General features: G+C 45.5%; 1 protein-coding gene across 9 annotated transcripts in view; it reads right to left on the bottom strand.

The window, feature by feature from the left end:
- The window catches only part of LOC110536984 (spermatid perinuclear RNA-binding protein), a 192,497-nt gene that overhangs the window by 62,802 nt on the left and 111,527 nt on the right, over positions 1 to 18,168 (bottom strand). For 7 of the 9 annotated variants that reach the window (XM_036936946.1, XM_036936945.1, XM_036936948.1 and 4 more), the window contains one exon: positions 2,732 to 3,003. In XM_036936946.1, the coding sequence (XP_036792841.1) occupies positions 2,732 to 2,734 (3 nt within the window). In that variant the 5' untranslated portion in view covers positions 2,735 to 3,003. Of the gene's footprint in view, positions 1 to 2,731; positions 3,004 to 3,511; positions 3,533 to 18,168 lie in introns of those variants that run through there. The other 2 variants (XM_036936949.1, XM_036936953.1) reach the window with 2 other exon arrangements.

Genomic DNA, 18,168 nt, shown 5'->3' with positions numbered 1-18,168 from the left:
TGTTGCTCTTGCTGCTGGTGGTTCCCTGATCCACCTCTACACAGACGACACCATTCTGTATACATCTGGCCCTTCTTTGGGCACTGTGTTAACTAACCTCCAGACAAGCTTCAATGCCATACAACACTCCTTCCGTGGCCTCCAACTGCTCTTAAATGCAAGTAAAACTAAATGCATGCTCTTCAACCGTTCGCTGGGAGCTTGGGAGCTGGGAGCTTCGTGAGGTGAGTCATCTATGCAGCGAACTAAATAAGTGAGGTGATCAAGTTACACTTGTATGAAATTCACTACTAATGTAGTGCTATATGTACTACATTACACCTTAATATCTTACGTTAGTTTGCCAGCTCAAGCGTCTTGGTAGCAGCATCAGAGACAATCCACTCCTGGATTAAGATAACATTTGTTTGTGAGTGCTACAAACTGCGTTTTGAGATATTTGCACAACTTATTGAGCTGGGTTGTCTGTCCTAGTAATACATGTGATCTTTAGCATTTACCTAGCATCCACTATGATAAATCCTTAGTACTTGTTAGCATTATGTTAGCATTCTGGTAAGTGGCGTTTTTGGGGGTATTCTTTAGTAATAAAAATATATATACAGCTCCTTGTGTGCACTACTGGTAATACTGTATATCCTGGGATGGCACAGTATAAAGGTATAGAACTCTGGATACTGCCCAACCCTATTATGTGGTGTGGCGTGGTGTTGTATGTGTGTGCGCGTGCGTGCGTGCACATTGATCAGTGTGTGTGTGTGTGTGTGTTTCCTAAACAGCCTAGCTATGGTGAGCACAGCCCTCATTATCCAGGGTTATTTATGAACGCCTCCTATACACCTCCTGCCCTCCCAGCACCTCCACCCCTCCCTCCCTTTTAATAATTAATGGTGCTGTCTGTGCTCCCCTGGGGCTCAACTTCAGAGTCAGGGGTAAGAACCATCAATCTCTCTCTCTCTCTCTCTTCCTCCACCTCTCTCTCTCTTCCTCCACCTCTCTCTCTCTTCCTCCACCTCTCTCTCCCACAACTCTCTGTCTCTTCTCCCACCACTCTCTCTCTCTTTTTCCCACCACTCTCTCTTCCTCCACCTCTCTCTCTTCCTCCACCTCTCTCTCTCTTCCTCCACCTCTCTCTCTCTTCCTCCACCTCTCTCTCTCTTCCTCCACCTCTCTCTCTTCCTCACTCTCTTCTCCCACCACTCTCTCCCACAACTCTGTCTCTTCCTCCACCACTCTCTCTCTCCCTCCACCACTCTCTCTCTCCCTCCACCACTCTCTCTCTCTCTTCCTCCACCACTCTCTCTCTCTCTTCCTCCACCACTCTCTCTCCCTCCACCACTCTCTCTATCCCTCCACCACTCTCTCTCTCCCTCCACCACTCTCTCTCTTCCTCCACCACTCTCTTTCTCTTCCTCCACCACTCTCTCTCTCTCTTCCTCCACCACTCTCTCTCTCTTCCTCCACCACTCTCTCTCTCTTCCTCCACCACTCTCTCTCTCTCTCTCCCTCCACCACTCTCCCTCTCTCTCCCTCCACCACTCTCTCTCTCTCCCTCCACCACTCTCTCTCTCTCTCCCTCCACCACTCTCTCTCTCCCTCCCTCCACCTCTCTCTCCCTCCACCACTCTCTCTCTCCCTCCCTCCACCACTCTCTCCCTCCACCACTCTCTCTCTCTCTCCCTCCACCACTCTCTCTCTCTCTCCCTCCACCACTCTCTCTCTCCCTCCCTCCACCACTCTCTCTCCCTCCCTCCCTCCACCACTCTCTCTCCCTCCCTCCCTCCACCACTCTCTCCCTCCCTCCACCACTCTCTCTCCCTCCAATACTCTCTCTCTCCCTCCAATACTCTCTCTCTTCCTCCACCTATCCCTCTTCCTCCACCTATCCCTCTCTTCCTCCACCTATCCCTCTCTTCCTCCACCTATCCCTCTCTTCCTCCACCTATCCCTCTCTTCCTCCACCTATCCCTCTCTTCCTCCACCTATCCCTCTCTTCATCCACCTATCCCTCTCTTCCTCCACCTATCCCTCTCTTCCTCCACCTATCCCTCTCTTCCTCTACCACTCTCTCTCACTTCCTCCGCTCTTCCTCCACCACTCTCCGTCCCTTGTTCTCTTCCTCTCTTTCTCATTCTCTCTCCTTCCTCTCTCCCTACCTCACTCGTTTTCTCCTCTCTTGTTCTCTCCATTTTGTTCTTCCTCTCCTTTCTCCAACGTGTTCCTGAAATCCTCTCTCGCTCACTTCCTCTACTATCTCTATTTCTCCCCTCTCCCTCCCCGTTGATAAACCAAGTCATGGCCCAAGTCTAGGTGCACTGTTGTCTGATCAGAGTAATATTACACACCTCACCATCCACCTACTTCTGACCTAAAGCACAAAACTCTGTCTTCACACTGACATTACTAACACAATCTAGGGACCATCTATGCTGGCCTTTTGCCTCTTTCCACTTTCCAGGCCATCGTTGTAAATAAGACTTTGTTTTCAACTGAACTGCCCAGTAAAATATGTTAAATAAATAAAAAGCATGGATGCTGCAGACTTCCCAGGTTAAACAAGTATCTCCACCGAACAATAACTCAATAACTGTATTGAGCTGTATGTCTACTGTAGAAACAGAATAGATTAACATATTGATACTCCTCACTCATCATACACATTCTGACAGGAAGCACTTGCACAGGCAGAAACACACACTCATGCAAGCACACACACACACACACTACTTACCATGCCTGCAGGAGGAGTGGGGGCTCCTTGTTTGTCTCCTTTTGTGGCCCGGGTGAGTTTTCGGGTGAGTTTTCGGGTGCGTTGCCGGGTGAGTTTTCGGGTGAGTTTTCAGGTGCTTTGCCAGGTGAGTTTTCGGGTGCGTTTCCGGGTGCGTTGCCGGTGTGGCTCTGTGATATCAGGACAGATCAGGGGTATCCTCTGCTCTCTGACTCCTCATACGCTCCCCTCTGACCGAGCCCCCCAGACTACAGACCGGACTTCCTCTGTCTCACCTGGAGGGAGAGAGAGAAAGAGAGACAGGGAGAGAGAGAGAGAGAGAGAGAGAGAGAGAGAGACAGGGAGAGAGAGAGAGAAAAAGAGAGAGAAAAAGAGAGAGAGAAAGAGAGAGAGAAAGAGAGACAATGAGAGAGAGAGAGAGAAAGAGAGACAATGAGAGAGAGAGAGAGAGAGAGAGAGAGAGAAACAGAGAGAGAGAGAGAAAGAGAGACAGAGAGAGAGAGAGAGAGAGAGAGAGAGAGAGAGAGAGAGAGAGAGAGAGAGAGAGAGAGAGAGAGAGAGAGAGAGAGAGAGAGAGAGAGAGAGAGAGAGAGAGAGAGAGAGAGAGAGAGAGAGAGAGAGAGAGAGGGAGCGAGACAGGGAGAGAGTGAGAAAGGAAAATACTGATCAGGAAAATGCAACCAGACAATAGTATATTATCTACCAAAACCCTCCTTAATAATGATCACACAGCTACAATACATGACCACTCCTCCCCCCTTTCCTACTTTAGTGCACACACACCTCAGCAGGGTTATGGTCTAGTCTTTGTCTGCAGGTAGAGAGAGGAGAACGCATTGCTAAGCTGAAGACGAGACAGTCGAGCCTTATTCACATTTCATGATCTGGGAGGAGCGCTGTGGAAAAACCACTGATGTGAAGCTTGTTTTTATCTGCTGTTATGCACACACACACACACAAACAAACAGTTACACACACAAACAGATACACACACACACTGACAGTTACACAGACACACTAACAGATACACACACACACACAAACAAACAGTTACACACACAAACAGATACACACACACACTGACAGTTACACAGACACACTAACAGATACACACACACACACACACACTGACAGTTACACAGACATACTGACAGACAGACACTCCAACACTTACACAAAGACATGCATTTTCAAAAACGGCCTACTCCAGTTTCTGTGATTTATCTAGCCTAAATGATTCTGCTGCCCACTCGAGTCTAGCCTATCTGTCTGTCAGCTGTCCCTGTATCTCACCACTCTCTCACCTCGTCTCCCTCTCACCTCACCTGCTCCTCTCACAACTCGTTTCTCTCTCACCTCATCTGCTTCTCTCAACTCATTTCTCTCTCACTCGTCTGCTCCTCTCAACCCGTCTGCCTCTCACCTCGTCTGCCTCTCACCTCGTCTGCCTCTCACCTCGTCTGCCTCTCACCTCGTCTGCCTCTCACCTCGTCTGCCTCTCACCTCGTCTGCCTCTCACCTCGTCTGCTCCTCTCACCTCGTCTGCTCCTCTCACCTCGTCTGCTCCTCTCACCTCGTCTGCTCCTCTCACCTCGTCTGCTCCTCTCACCTCGTCTGCTCCTCTCACCTCGTCTGCTCCTCTCACCTCGTCTGCTCCTCTCACCTCGTCTGCTCCTCTCACCTCATCTGCTCCTCTCAACTCATTTCTCTCTCACTCGTCTGCTCCTCTCAACTAATTTCTCTCGCACTCATTTGCTCCTCTCAACTCATTTCCCTCTCACCTCGTCTGATCCTCTCACTATATTAATGGGAGATTTAGCGTGGCAGAATAATAACTCATAATCATCATTCATCATGTATCACAGATTAACGAGGGGAGTGTCAATCGGTGGAAAGTTTGACCTGTTAATACCGGTGGTCATCTGCATTAATCCAACCATGAGGAGAGTGGTTGTGGTTTCCCTGGAAAATAATCTCCATTCCCATGGACTAGGTCAACTGGGCAGCTAATGGCTGGCAGGTAGAAGAACCAGAGGTGGACAGGACGCAGGCAGGAACACAAACACCAGTAACATGTGTCAGAGGGCAGAGAGCACATACATTCGGGACCTCTTGTCCCAAACAGCAGCGGCATAGCTGTGATGTAACCGTACCTCTCCTTGCCTGGCTAAAGTGACAGACTTGCATCAGCCAGGCTAAACTTCTCCACCCTGTCCTGTATGGAATGCCGTAAAGGTCCCCCCCTCTCAAAACATACGCATCAAATGCGAGGCTGACACTCTCTACCTGAACCTGCCGTCGCTGCCCTACCAGAACCTGCCCTCTCTGACTGCAGTGTGACTGACTGGGTGCTATAGACACATCCCAGTAGAGGAGGAGGTACCCCAACCAGCAGTATATCCTCCCAGCTTACTCTGGTCTCTAGCTGCTCTGACTGCAGTGTGACTGACTGGGTGCTATAGACACATCCCAGTAGAGGAGGAGGTACCCCAACCAGCAGTATATCCTCCCAGCTTACTCTGGTCTCTAGCTGCAGTGTGACTGACTGGCTAAGTGCTGCTTTGCTATAGATAAAACCACCACATACCACTGCTATGCCAGTGAGGCCACAGGGACACTTTATGGGTTTAAAAAGAGCCATGTATTTAAATATATGACTCTGGGTTTAACTAGCCACCAGCCACATGCAACGCTACAACTCAACCCCATTATCATGGAACAGAACAGTAAAGCAACACCACACCACCGAGAGTTCTTCTAAAACAACATCACACCGCCGAGAGCTCTACTAAAACGCCACACCGCCGAGAGCTCTACTAAAGCAACACCACACCACTGAGAGCTCTACTAAAACACCACACCACCGAGAGTTCTACTAAAACAACATCACACCGCCGAGAGCTCTACTAAAACACCACACCGCCGAGAGCTCTACTAAAACAACACCACACCACAGAGAGCTGTATGGAGGAGCTTTCCAGACTGTTGTTAAGGACTGTTGTAACACAAAACACCATTGGTTTACAGTCACACATGGTGGTTGGTTCCCAAAATGGGAAGTGCAGTTTTCTATCAACTGTAATGGCTCTAGCCTAGTCCCAGGTCTGTTTGCGCTGTATGGCCAACTCATATGGTCGTTGTGAACAGTCATTGTGGCCATAGCAGTTTGTAAGTCAGCACAAACAGATCTGGGTCCAGGCTGGAATGGCTCTAATTTGGGAAAGATCTCACAGTGTTTACGTTCAACCCACAGTGATACTGGGCAGATATGCCATGTCACAGTCTCACAACAGGAAGTGAACTTGACCTCTCAGGAACCATTATGCAAAACCAAACCAGGATGTAAACTAGTCTCAAAGTCAACAACAATGGGGGATGGGAGATGTGAGTGGGTGGTAACAACTTTCCGTTGAGAACAGAGAGGTTGGGTATCTTTACCTGGTAATTTCAAACACAGTGAACCAGTTTTCATAAAGGGAAATGTAGTTCTATAAAGAACAGAAGTTGCCAAAGAGGAAACCTACTAGTATGGCAAAACACCAAATCATCTGGAGAGAGAGTGAGACGTTCTAACCAGTATGATGACATTTCTACATTTCAGAGAGGAACTGACTTTGCAGCGACACAAGACAGGGCCTCATATTCACTCCTGTCGAAACTGTGATTGAAAGAGAGAACGCGCTGACATTTTTCCCCAAGTCAGAAGCTAAATATTTAGACTGCAGCTACCCTTCGTCTAGTCAGCAATGAGAGTAGAGCTGTACACCACTGTGACTGAGTCCTGCCTGCCTATAATTGTGATGTAAATTGCAGAAAGCTCCAGTGTGTGTGTGTGTGTGTGTGTGTGTCTTCCTTTGAATGGCTCTCTTGCAGCATTGAGCCCCATGCAGTTTGTCCTGTCCTCCGCTGCTCGTAGTGAACTCATTAGCCCTACAGAGGGGAAGAAAATGAACTGGGCCTGACAGGCACTTAACTATGGAAATGACTCCACCAAGATGGAAACCACACTGCAATCAAAGAGCCAGCAGTATGTAGCTAGCCTCTCTGTCTGACAAGAGAACAAGTCACATTGTCGTATTGACTCCCTTTCTCCTGTTTGCTCCTTCTAATTGTTTTCTTTCTTACAGACATTCACACATACACCTACTGTAAACACACACACACTTGATTGGTCTAGTTTCCAGGGTGTTTGATAACATGAGCTAAGCCTGGATAGATCAAGCCACTAGATAGGGGGAACAGTTGGATGTCAGTGAAGGTTGACTCCTAATAACATAAGGACCATTTAGGGCAGCGGTCGGCAACAGACGGCCTGTGGGCCTAAACCGACCCGTAAGTCAGTTTAGGGGCTGCAGGTAGCCTAGTGGTTAGAGCGTTGGACTAGTAACCAGCAGGTAGCCTAGTGGTTAGAGCGTTGGACTAGTAACCAGCAGGTAGCCTAGTGGTTAGAGCGTTGGGCCAGTAACCAGCAGGTAACCTAGTGGTTAGAGCGTTGGGCCAGTAACCAAAAGGTTGCTAGATCGAATCTCTGAGCTGACAAGGTAAAAATCTGTCGTTCTGCCCCTGAACAAGGCAGTTAACCCACTGTTCCTAGGCTGTCATTGTAAATAAGAATTAGTTCTTAACCGACTTGCCTAGTTAAATAACGTTTTTTTTAAATGTGCTTTTTTTTTGCCCCCCAAAACTGTTTTTAAGGGGTTGGGAAGGGTGTTGGGGTAGTTTTTGTTAAAAAAAAATTAAAAATTAAGGCAAAAACCACTGGGATGTAGCCAAAACAATAAATAAATAGGAAATCTGTTCACCAAGTATTCCCTTGAAAAAAGAAAAAAAAGAAGTTTCAATCAAGGTAATGAAATTATTTTTATTTTCAAATACAATCTATTTTTGGACTTAGTTGTGGTCAATTTGCATTGTACAAATAATATTAACGATGTTCCAGCCCCCCGACCATCCACTGACAAATATCATCTCACAGCTGAATCCCTTCATCTGCTCTGTGTATGACAGCAGTGACCTTTCACACACACGGCAAGTTGTGTCCTCTGTAAGCATCTCTATCCATGCTGCTCCACTGTAGGCTAATCATCTACAAGTAAATGTCCAATGTTTCCAGATTTCTATGAAATATGACCTATAATTTATTGCAATATGAGTGAAATTGTTTTCCTTCCAAAGAATTATAATTAAGTTAAAAAGCATATTTTCTGTGTTGGAATGGTATGGGCGTACCCCAACAATAGAATGGTTTGGGTGTATACCGGTCACTACAAATACTAATGCGAGTAGACCGCTGATTGGCCAGCTTATCCTCCTTAGGAGGGATGACATCATCATCTATGAGGAAATAGCGTTTTTTTTTAAACTGTCTGTTTGAGATACAACTTTGAGGTTGAGTTTTTTTAAACTGTTTTATTTTTACTCCCATTTATGTTTTGGCCACAAATACGAGTGTAGGAAGAGTCAACAACATTATTTGGCTATGAGTTAACAGAATATTAACATATATTGGCACAGGTGTTGTTAAGCTGTTTACGTGTCATCTAGAGAGTTTGTGACTAGCCAATATATCCTCCAAACACCGGCTTCCAGGGCAATATCACTTTTATACAATGGGTTACCAACATATTCAAATAATCATTGACATATTTTCATTAAAAACGTTATTTTGATTAATTTATTCACACTAATTCATCCTTCCACAAGATATAGTTCTAAAACAAATCTAGGGTTGCTTCCCAAGCAGACTGGTCGTTCGATCTGATGGTTTGGTTGCCAGAGACGCGACCCAGTCGTTCAGTCTTTTTGTTCTGTATCTATGGACTCGACCCAGTCATTCAGTCTTATTGTTCTGTATCTATAGACGCGACCCAGTCGTTCAGTCTTTTTGTTCTGTATCTATAGACGCGACCCAGTCGTTCAGTCTTTTTGTTCTGTATCTATGGACTCGACCCAGTCATTCAGTCTTATTGTTCTGTATCTATGGACGCGACCCAGTCGTCTTATTGGTTCTGTATCTATGGACTCGACCCAGTCATTCAGTCTTATTGTTCTGTATCTATGGACTCGACCCAGTCATTCAGTCTTTTTGTTCTGTATCTATGGACGCGACCCAGTCGTTCAGTCTTTTTGTTCTGTATCTATGGACTCGACCCAGTCGTTCAGTCTTTTTGTTCTGTATCTATGGACTCGACCCAGTCGTTCAGTCATTTTGTTCTGTATCTATGGACTCGACCCAGTCGTTCAGTCTTTTTGTTCTGTATCTATGGACTCGACCCAGTCATTCAGTCTTATTGTTCTGTATCTATAGACGCGACCCAGTCGTTCAGTCTTTTTGTTCTGTATCTATGGACGCGACCCAGTCGTTCAGTCTTTTTGTTCTGTATCTATGGACTCGACCCAGTCGTTCAGTCTTTTTGTTCTGTATCTATGGACGCGACCCAGTCATTCAGTCTTTTTGTTCTGTATCTATGGAGTCGTTCAGTCTTTTTGTTCTGTATCTATGGACTCGACCCAGTCGTTCAGTCTTTTTGTTCTGTATCTATGGACTCGACCCAGTCGTTCAGTCATTTTGTTCTGTATCTATGGACTCGACCCAGTCGTACAGTCTTTTTGTTCTGTATCTATGGACTCGACCCAGTCATTCAGTCTTATTGTTCTGTATCTATGGACGCGACCCGGTCGTTCAGTCTTATTGTTCTGTATCTATGGACGTGACCCAGTCAGTCAGTCTTTTTGTTCTGTATCTATGGACGCGACCCAGTCAGTCAGTCTTATTGTTCTGTATCTATGGACTCGACCCAGTCATTCAGTCTTTTTGTTCTGTATCTATAGACGCGACCCAGTAGTTCAGTCTTATTGTTCTGTATCTATGGACTCGACCCAGTCATTCAGTCTTATTGTTCTGTATCTATGGACGCGACCCAGTCATTCAGTCTTATTGTTCTGTATCTATGGACTCGACCCAGTCATTCAGTCTTATTGTTCTGTATCTATGGACGCGACCAAGTCGTTCAGTCTTATTGTTCTGTATCTATGGACGCGACCCAGTCATTCAGTCTTATTGTTCTGTATCTATGGACGCGACCCAGTCGTTCAGTCTTATTGGTTCTGTATCTATGGACGCGACCCAGTCGTCTTATTGTTCTGTATCTATGGACTCGACCCAGTCGTTCAGTCTTTTTGTTCTGTATCCATGGACGCGACCCAGTCGTTCAGTCTTATTGTTCTGTATCTATGGACTCGACCCAGTCGTTCAGTCTTATGGTTCTGTATCTATGGACGCGACCCAGTCGTTCAGTCTTATTGTTCTGTATCTATGGACGCGACCCAGTCATTCAGTCTTATTGTTCTGTATCTATGGACTCGACCCAGTCATTCAGCCTTTTTGTTCTGTATCTATGGACGCGACCCAGTCGTTCAGTCTTTTTGTTCTGTATCTATGGACGTGACCCAGTCGTACCTCCCAACTCACTTATGCTTTCTTCTCCTTCATTCCATTCTCCATCCTCTCTCCACTCTTCAACTGATTGGATATGATTTTGGAAAGGCACACACCTGTCTACATAATATCCCACAGTTGACAGTGCATGTCAGAGCAAAAACCAAGCCATGAGGTTGAAGGAATTGTCCGTAGAGCTCAGAGACAGGATTGTGTCGAGGCACAGATCTGGGGAAGGTTACCAAAAACTATCTGCAGCATTGAAGGTCCCCAAGAACACAGTGGCCTCTATCATTCTTCAATGGAAGAAGTTTGGAACCACTAAGACTGTTCCTAGAGCTGGCCGCCCGGCCAAACTGAGCAATCAGGGGAGAAGGGCCTTGATCAGGGAGGTGACAAAGAACCTGATGATCACTCTGTTAAGGCTAGGGCTGATTTCAAGGTGTTACTGCTAACCTACAAAGCATTACATGGGTTTGCTCCTACCCATCTTTCCGATTTGGTCCTGCCGTACATGCCTACACCTATGCTACGGTCACAAGACGTTCTGGCCTTTCTAGGTAGTTTTTCCCTAGCCACCTTGCTTCTACATCTGCATTGCTTGCTGTTTGGGGTTTTAGGCTGGGTTTCTGTACAGCACTTTGTGACATCGGCTGATGTAAAAAGGGCTTTATAAATACATTTGATTCATTGATTGGCTCCAGAGTTCCTCTGTGAAGATGGGACAACCTTCCAGAAGGACAACCATATCTGCAGCACTCTACAAATCAGGCCTTTACGCTAGAGTGGCCAGACGAAAGCCACTCCTCAGTAAAAATCACATGACAGCCCGCTTGGAGTTTGCCAAAAGGCAACAAAAGGGCTGATGAAACCAAGATTGAGGTCTGGAGGAAACCTGGTATCATCCCTACGGTGAAGCATGGTAGTGGCATCATCATGCTGTGGGGATGTTATTCAAAGGAAGGGACTGGGAGACTAGTCAGGACCGAGGGAAAGATAAACAGCGCAAAGTAGAGAGATGAAAACCTGCTCCACCATACTCAGGATCTCAGACGTCAGCGCAGGTTCACCTTCCAACAGGACAGTGGCTCGAAGCACACAACCCAGACAACACAGGAGTGGTCCAGGGGTCTGAATACTGCCACACCACTAAGCAAGGGGCACCACCAAGCAAGCGGCACCATGAAGACCAAGGAGCTCTCGAAACAGGTCAGGGACAAAGTTGTGGAGAAGTACAGATCACGATTGGGTTATAAAATAAATATATCACGGAGCACCATTAAATCCATTATAAAAAAATTGAAAGAATATGGCACAATAACAAACCTGCCAAGAGAGGGCTGCCCACCAAAACTCACGGACCAGGCAAGGAGGGCATTAATCAGAGAGTCAACAAAGAGACCAAAGATAACCCTGAAGGAGTTGCTAAGCTCCACAGCGGAGATTGGAGTATCTGTCCATAGGACCACTTTAAGCCATACACTCCACAGAGCTGGGCTTTATGGAAGAGTGGCCTGAAAAAAGCCATTACTTAAAGAAAAAAATAAGCAAACACATTTGGTGTTCGCCAAAAGGCATATGGGAGACTCCACAAACATATGGAATAAGGTTCTCTGGTCAGATGAGACTAAAATGGAGTTTTTTGGCCATCAAGGAAAATTACATGTCTGGCGCAAATCCAACACCTCTCATCACCCAGAGAACACCATCCCCACAGTGAAGCATGACACAACACCCCCCCCCCCCCCCCCCCCCCCCCAAAAAAAAATAATATTTTTAATTCCAGGCTAAGGCAACAAAATAGGAAAGATGGGAATACTTTCGCAAGCCAGTAGCTAGCAACCTAGCCAACTTTAGCCAGGCAGGCAAGCTGCAAAAGGACAAGTAGGCTACACTTCCCCATCATTTATCAGTGCAATTTTGACGACCAACCAGCTGAAAGGATTTGAGAGGAAAAGGTTTATCTAATGTTCCTTCGTCATATTTTAGCTCATCTTGCTCTGGCTAGCATTAGTTGTTGATTTTGTTCTTGATGTGCATAACTGAGGAAGAGTGAGAGCATACATTTTCATGGTTGTTTGATCAATAAGACCGTAAAGTTCCCAAATGTAAGAGGACTCCCGTGCTATTTACATTTATTTCTACTGCCTGTAAACACACAGTCCAGTTCAAAGTGAATGATGGTGAGCCTCTGTGGCAAAAGGCTTGTTTGTATGAGGGCCTACTGTGACTCCGATTGGCTATGGCGTACCAGTCTGCATAGACTACGGTCCTGGACAAGACAGATGTTTTATAATTGTCCAAACGCACGGCTACTTTCCCACTCTATATTGCTATAGAATTTTCACAAATGCCTTACTATACATCCTTCCCAAACATTTAAAGAATTTAGTTCAGTTCCACATTCACGTCTGTTTACACTTCATCCGTCCTATGTCTTAACACAGAGCGCTACTGCTGCCAACACCTCAACAGCAGACCATCTATTCCTCTCTCCTCTCCTCACCTCAGCCCCTCCACGAGAGGATCATTAACAAGGAATGAAGACGTGGTGGATGTGCGGCTCCCCAACTAGCACTCCCCTGATTAACGACTCACATGTAAATGTAAAAGGAGAGAGAGCTTGAGAGAAAGAATAGGATCTGTCAGTCAAAGAGAAGCTGGCTCTGTGCACAGCGCCTCAGGCTGCAGTCCTACCGCTGCAAACAATTACATCCTCACCTGCCACGGAGAGGAACATGCCAGCCAATTTTCCTACCTAGCTGGAGGGGGATACGCATTCACTAACAGGGTACTGCCACTTACAATGTAAACAGGGCACCACACACACACACACTTCTCATTGCCAGTTACAATGTCATCACTGGCACCACACACACACACACACTTCTCATTGCCAGTTACAATGTCATCACTGGCACCACACACACACACTTTCCATTGCCAGTTACAATGTCATCACTGGCACCACACACACACTTCTCATTGCCAGCTACAATGTCATCACTGGCACCACACACACACACACACGCACACGCACTTTCCATTGCCAGTTACAATGTCATCACTGGCACCACACACACACACACACACTTTCCATTGCCAGTTACAATGTCATCACTGGCACCACACACACACTTCTCATTGCCAGCTACAATGTCATCACTGGCACCACACACACACACACTTTCCATTGCCAGTTACAATGTCATCACTGGCACCACACACACACTTCTCATTGCCAGCTACAATGTCATCACTGGCACCACACACACACACACACGCACACGCACTTTCCATTGCCAATTACAATGTCATCACTGGCACCACACACACAAACACACTTCTCATTGCCAGCTACAATGTCATCACTGACACCACACACACGCACTTCTCATTGCCAGTTACAATGTCACCACTGGCACTGTGGCAAGACACTCCTCTCTGCACAGCAGCTGAACACTCACTTAATCCTAACTGCCATTTTCCTTATTAGCTCATTACAGACAAGGGTTTATTACAAACAAAAACAACAACTTTTTGTTTGACTGGAAACAAAGGTTGGGAAAAGTATTACTGGTAGTATAGTATTACTGGTAGTATAGTATTACTGGTAGTATAGTATTACTGGTAGCATAGTATTACTGGTAGTATTAGAACGTGATCCAGTAGTACGGATTAGTAACATTACAAAATGATCAAGTATTAGTATTAGATTGTCTGTAATCTAGTATTACAGTGTAAGTCATATAGGAAGACATTTTCTATCCTCCCACTGTGATAAGGAAGAGTAGCTAAGGAAACCGTAGGTGTTTTTCTTCCTATCTGTCTGTGTGTCATGAATACACAAGTGTCCCTCGCTACCCATGGCTCAAAGCGACTAATTACAAACACTCTCTACTTCCTCTCTATCCCTTGCTCTTCCTCCATCCCTCCTACACCTCTCTTCCTTTCATCAGCCAGTGGTTCTGATGTCCTCTCTGAGGTAATCACTCATTAGGTCTACAGTGAAGCCAGGACCTGCTTCCCCCACCAAGAGACTACAGCATCCCAGCACGGCCCAGCTCACTGCAGCCTTATATGAAACAAACAACTGCAGACCTAGACTCACACGCTAGGTATTCAACCTAAATAATGAGAGACTACAGCATCCCAGCACGGCCCAGCTCACCGCAGCCTGAAACACTGCAGACATAAGCCCACACACTAGGTATTCAACCTAAATAATGAGAGACTACAGCACACTGCCTGTTACAGACAGGGAATTTTCGTTTTTTTCAAACAGCCTAAAAATATATATTACATACACAATACCAGTCAAAAGTTTGGACACACCTACTCATTCCAGGGTTTTTCTTCATGTTTCTATTTTCTACATTGTAGAATAATAGTGAAGACATCAAAACTATGAAATAACACATACGGAATCATGTAGTAACCAAAAAAGTGTTTAACAAAAATTCTTCAAAGTAGCCACCCTTTGCCTTGATGAGAACTTGTTCTGGTTAAATAAAGGTGAAATAAATGAAAAAAAAAAAGACAGCTTTGTAGACTTTCAAACCGCCGTTTTACCTGCCTTTGTCCTGGGTCTGGTTCAACCCATTAGATTCTAGACCAATCAGACACCCCCGAATGTGTTTGCAATTGATGAAGGGTCGGAGAGGTACTCAGATCCAGACTCATTCCAGGGAAGAAACTAACGTGTGTGGATGTAGCGTTTGCCCGGAGTCTGGGTAGCCAGGCAAAGCACTTTGGGACAAGTATTTGAAAAGATGTGGTATTATAGGTACTTTTTTGGAAATATTTTTGGAAAAAGTGTTGCATCCTAAAAATGTTTAATGACTGATTGTTCAGGAGAACAGAGTAGTCTAAATGATCACAATGAAGGGGTTCTAGTCTAAATGATCACAATGAAGGGGTTCTAGTCTAAATGATCACAATGAAGGGGTTCTAGTCTAAATGATGACAATGAAGGGGTTCTAGTCTAAATGATCACAAAGAAGGGGTTCTAGTTTAAATGATCACAAAGAAGGGGTTCTAGTCGAAATGATCACAATGAAGGGGTTCTAGTCTAAATGATCACAATGAAGGGGTTCTAGTCTAAATGATCACAATGAAGGGGTTCTAGTCTAAATGATCACAAAGAAGGGGTTCTAGTCTAAATGATCACAATGAAGGGGTTCTAGTCTAAATGATCACAAAGAAGGGGTTCTAGTCTAAATGATCACAAAGAAGGGGTTCTAGTCGAAATGATCACCATGAAGGGGTTCTAGTCTAAATGATCACAATGAAGGGGTTCTAGTCTAAATGATCACAATGAAGGGGTTCTAGTCTAAATGATCACAAAGGGGTTCTAGTCTAAATGATCACAATGAAGGGGTTCTAGTCTAAATGATCACAATTTTTTTTTTTTTTTATTTATTTTACCTTTATTTAACCAGGTAGGCAAGTTGAGAACAAGTTCTCATTTACAATTGCGACCTGGCCAAGATAAAGCAAAGCAGTTCGACAGATACAACAACACAGAGTTACACATGGAGTAAAACAAACATACAGTCAATAATAAAGTATAAACAAGTCTATATACAATGTGAGCAAATGAGGTGAGAAGGCAAAAAAAGGCCTTGGTGGCAAGGTAAATACAATATAGCAAGTAAAACACTGGAATGGTAGTTTTGCAATGGAAGAATGTGCAAAGTAGAAATAAAAATAATGGGGTGCAAAGGAGCAAAATAAATAAATAAATTAAATACAGTTGGGAAAGAGGTAGTTGATAGGGCTAAATTATAGGTGGGCTATGTACAGGTGCAGTAATCTGTGAGCTGCTCTGACAGTTGGTGCTTAAAGCTAGTGAGGGAGATAAGTGTTTCCAGTTTCAGAGATTTTTGTAGTTCGTTCCAGTCATTGGCAGCAGAGAACTGGAAAGAGAGACGGCCAAAGAAAGAATTGGTTTTGGGGGTGACTAGAGAGATATACCTGCTGGAGCGTGTGCTACAGGTGGGAGATGCTATGGTGACCAGCGAGCTGAGATAAGGGGGGACTTTACCTAGCAGGGTCTTGTAGATGACATGGAGCCAGTGGGTTTGGCGACGAGTATGAAGCGAGGGCCAGCCAACGAGAGCGTACAGGTCGCAATGGTGGGTAGTATATGGGGCTTTGGTGACAAAACGGATTGCACTGTGATAGACTGCATCCAGTTTGTTGAGTAGGGTATTGGAGGCTATTTTGTAAATTACATCGCCAAAGTCGAGGATTGGTAGGATGGTCAGTTTTACAAGGGTATGATTGGCAGCATGAGTGAAGGATGCTTTGTTGCGAAATAGGAAGCCAATTCTAGATTTAACTTTGGATTGGAGATGTTTGATATGGGTCTGGAAGGAGAGTTTACAGTCTAACCAGACACCTAAGTATTTGTAGTTGTCCACGTATTCTAAGTCAGAGCCGTCCAGAGTAGTGATGTTGGACAGGCGGGTAGGTGCAGGTAGTGATCGGTTGAAGAGCATGCATTTAGTTTTACTTGTATTTAAGAGCAATTGGAGGCCACGGAAGGAGAGTTGTATGGCATTGAAGCTTGCCTGGAGGGTTGTTAACACAGTGTCCAAAGAAGGGCCGGAAGTATACAGAATGGTGTCGTCTGCGTAGAGGTGGATCAGAGACTCACCAGCAGCAAGAGCGACCTCATTGATGTATACAGAGAAGAGAGTCGGTCCAAGAATTGAACCCTGTGGTACCCCCATAGAGACTGCCAGAGGTCCGGACAACAGACCCTCAGATTTGACACACTGAACTCTATCAGAGAAGTAGTTGGTGAACCAGGCGAGGCAATCATTTGAGAAACCAAGGCTGTTGAGTCTGCCGATGAGGATGTGGTGATTGACAGAGTCGAAAGCCTTGGCCAGATCAATGAATACGGCTGCACAGTAATGTTTCTTATTGATGGCGGTTAAGATATCGTTTAGGACCTTGGGTGCACCTCAGCCACGCTCATGACCAGCTCTGAAACCAGATTGCATAGCAGAGAAGGTATGGTGAGATTCAAAATGGTCGGTAATCTGTTTGTTGACTTGGCTTTCGAAGACCTTAGAAAGGCATGGTAGGATAGATATAGGTCTGTAGCAGTTTGGGTCAAGAGTGTCCCCCCCTTTGAAGAGGGGGATGACCGCAGCTGCTTTCCAATCTTTGGGAATCTCAGACGACACGAAAGAGAGGTTGAACAGGCTAGTAATAGGGGTGGCAACAATTTCGGCAGATAATTTTAGAAAGAAAGGGTCCAGATTGTCTAGCCCGGCTGATTTGTAGGGGTCCAGATTTTGCAGCTCTTTCAGAACATCAGCTGAATGGATTTGGGAGAAGGAGAAATGGGGAAGGCTTGGGCGAGTTGCTGTTGGGGGTGCAGTGCTGTTGACAGGGGTAGGAGTAGCCAGGTGGAAAGCATGGCCAGCAGTAGAAAAATGCTTATTGAAATTTTCAATTATGGTGGATTTATCAGTGGTGACAGTGTTTCCTATCTTCAGTGCAGTGGGCAGCTGGGAGGAGGTGTTCTTATTCTCCATGGACTTTACAGTGTCCCAGAACTTTTTTGAGTTAGTGTTGCAAGAAGCAAATTTCTGCTTGAAAAAGCTAGCCTTGGCTTTTCTAACTGCCTGTGTATAATGGTTTCTAGCTTCCCTGAACAGCTGCATATCACGGGGGCTGTTCGATGCTAATGCAGAACGCCATAGGACGTTTTTGTGTTGATTAAGGGCAGTCAGGTCTGGGGAGAACCAAGGGCTATATCTGTTCCTGGTTCTAAATTTCTTGAATGGGGCATGTTTATTTAAGATGGTTAGGAAGGCATTTTTAAAAAATATCCAGGCATCCTCTACTGACGGGATGAGGTCAATATCCTTCCAGGATACCCCGGCCAGGTCGATTAGAAAGGCCTGCTCGCTGAAGTGTTTCAGGGAGCGTTTTACAGTGATGAGAGGAGGTCGTTTGACCGCTGACCCATTACGGATGCAGG

This window comes from Oncorhynchus mykiss, chromosome 12, assembly GCF_013265735.2.
Source record: "Oncorhynchus mykiss isolate Arlee chromosome 12, USDA_OmykA_1.1, whole genome shotgun sequence".
NCBI lineage: Eukaryota > Metazoa > Chordata > Actinopteri > Salmoniformes > Salmonidae > Oncorhynchus > Oncorhynchus mykiss.
The sequence above is the reverse complement of the archived record's forward strand: the minus strand, read 5'-3'. Positions and strand labels throughout refer to the sequence as shown.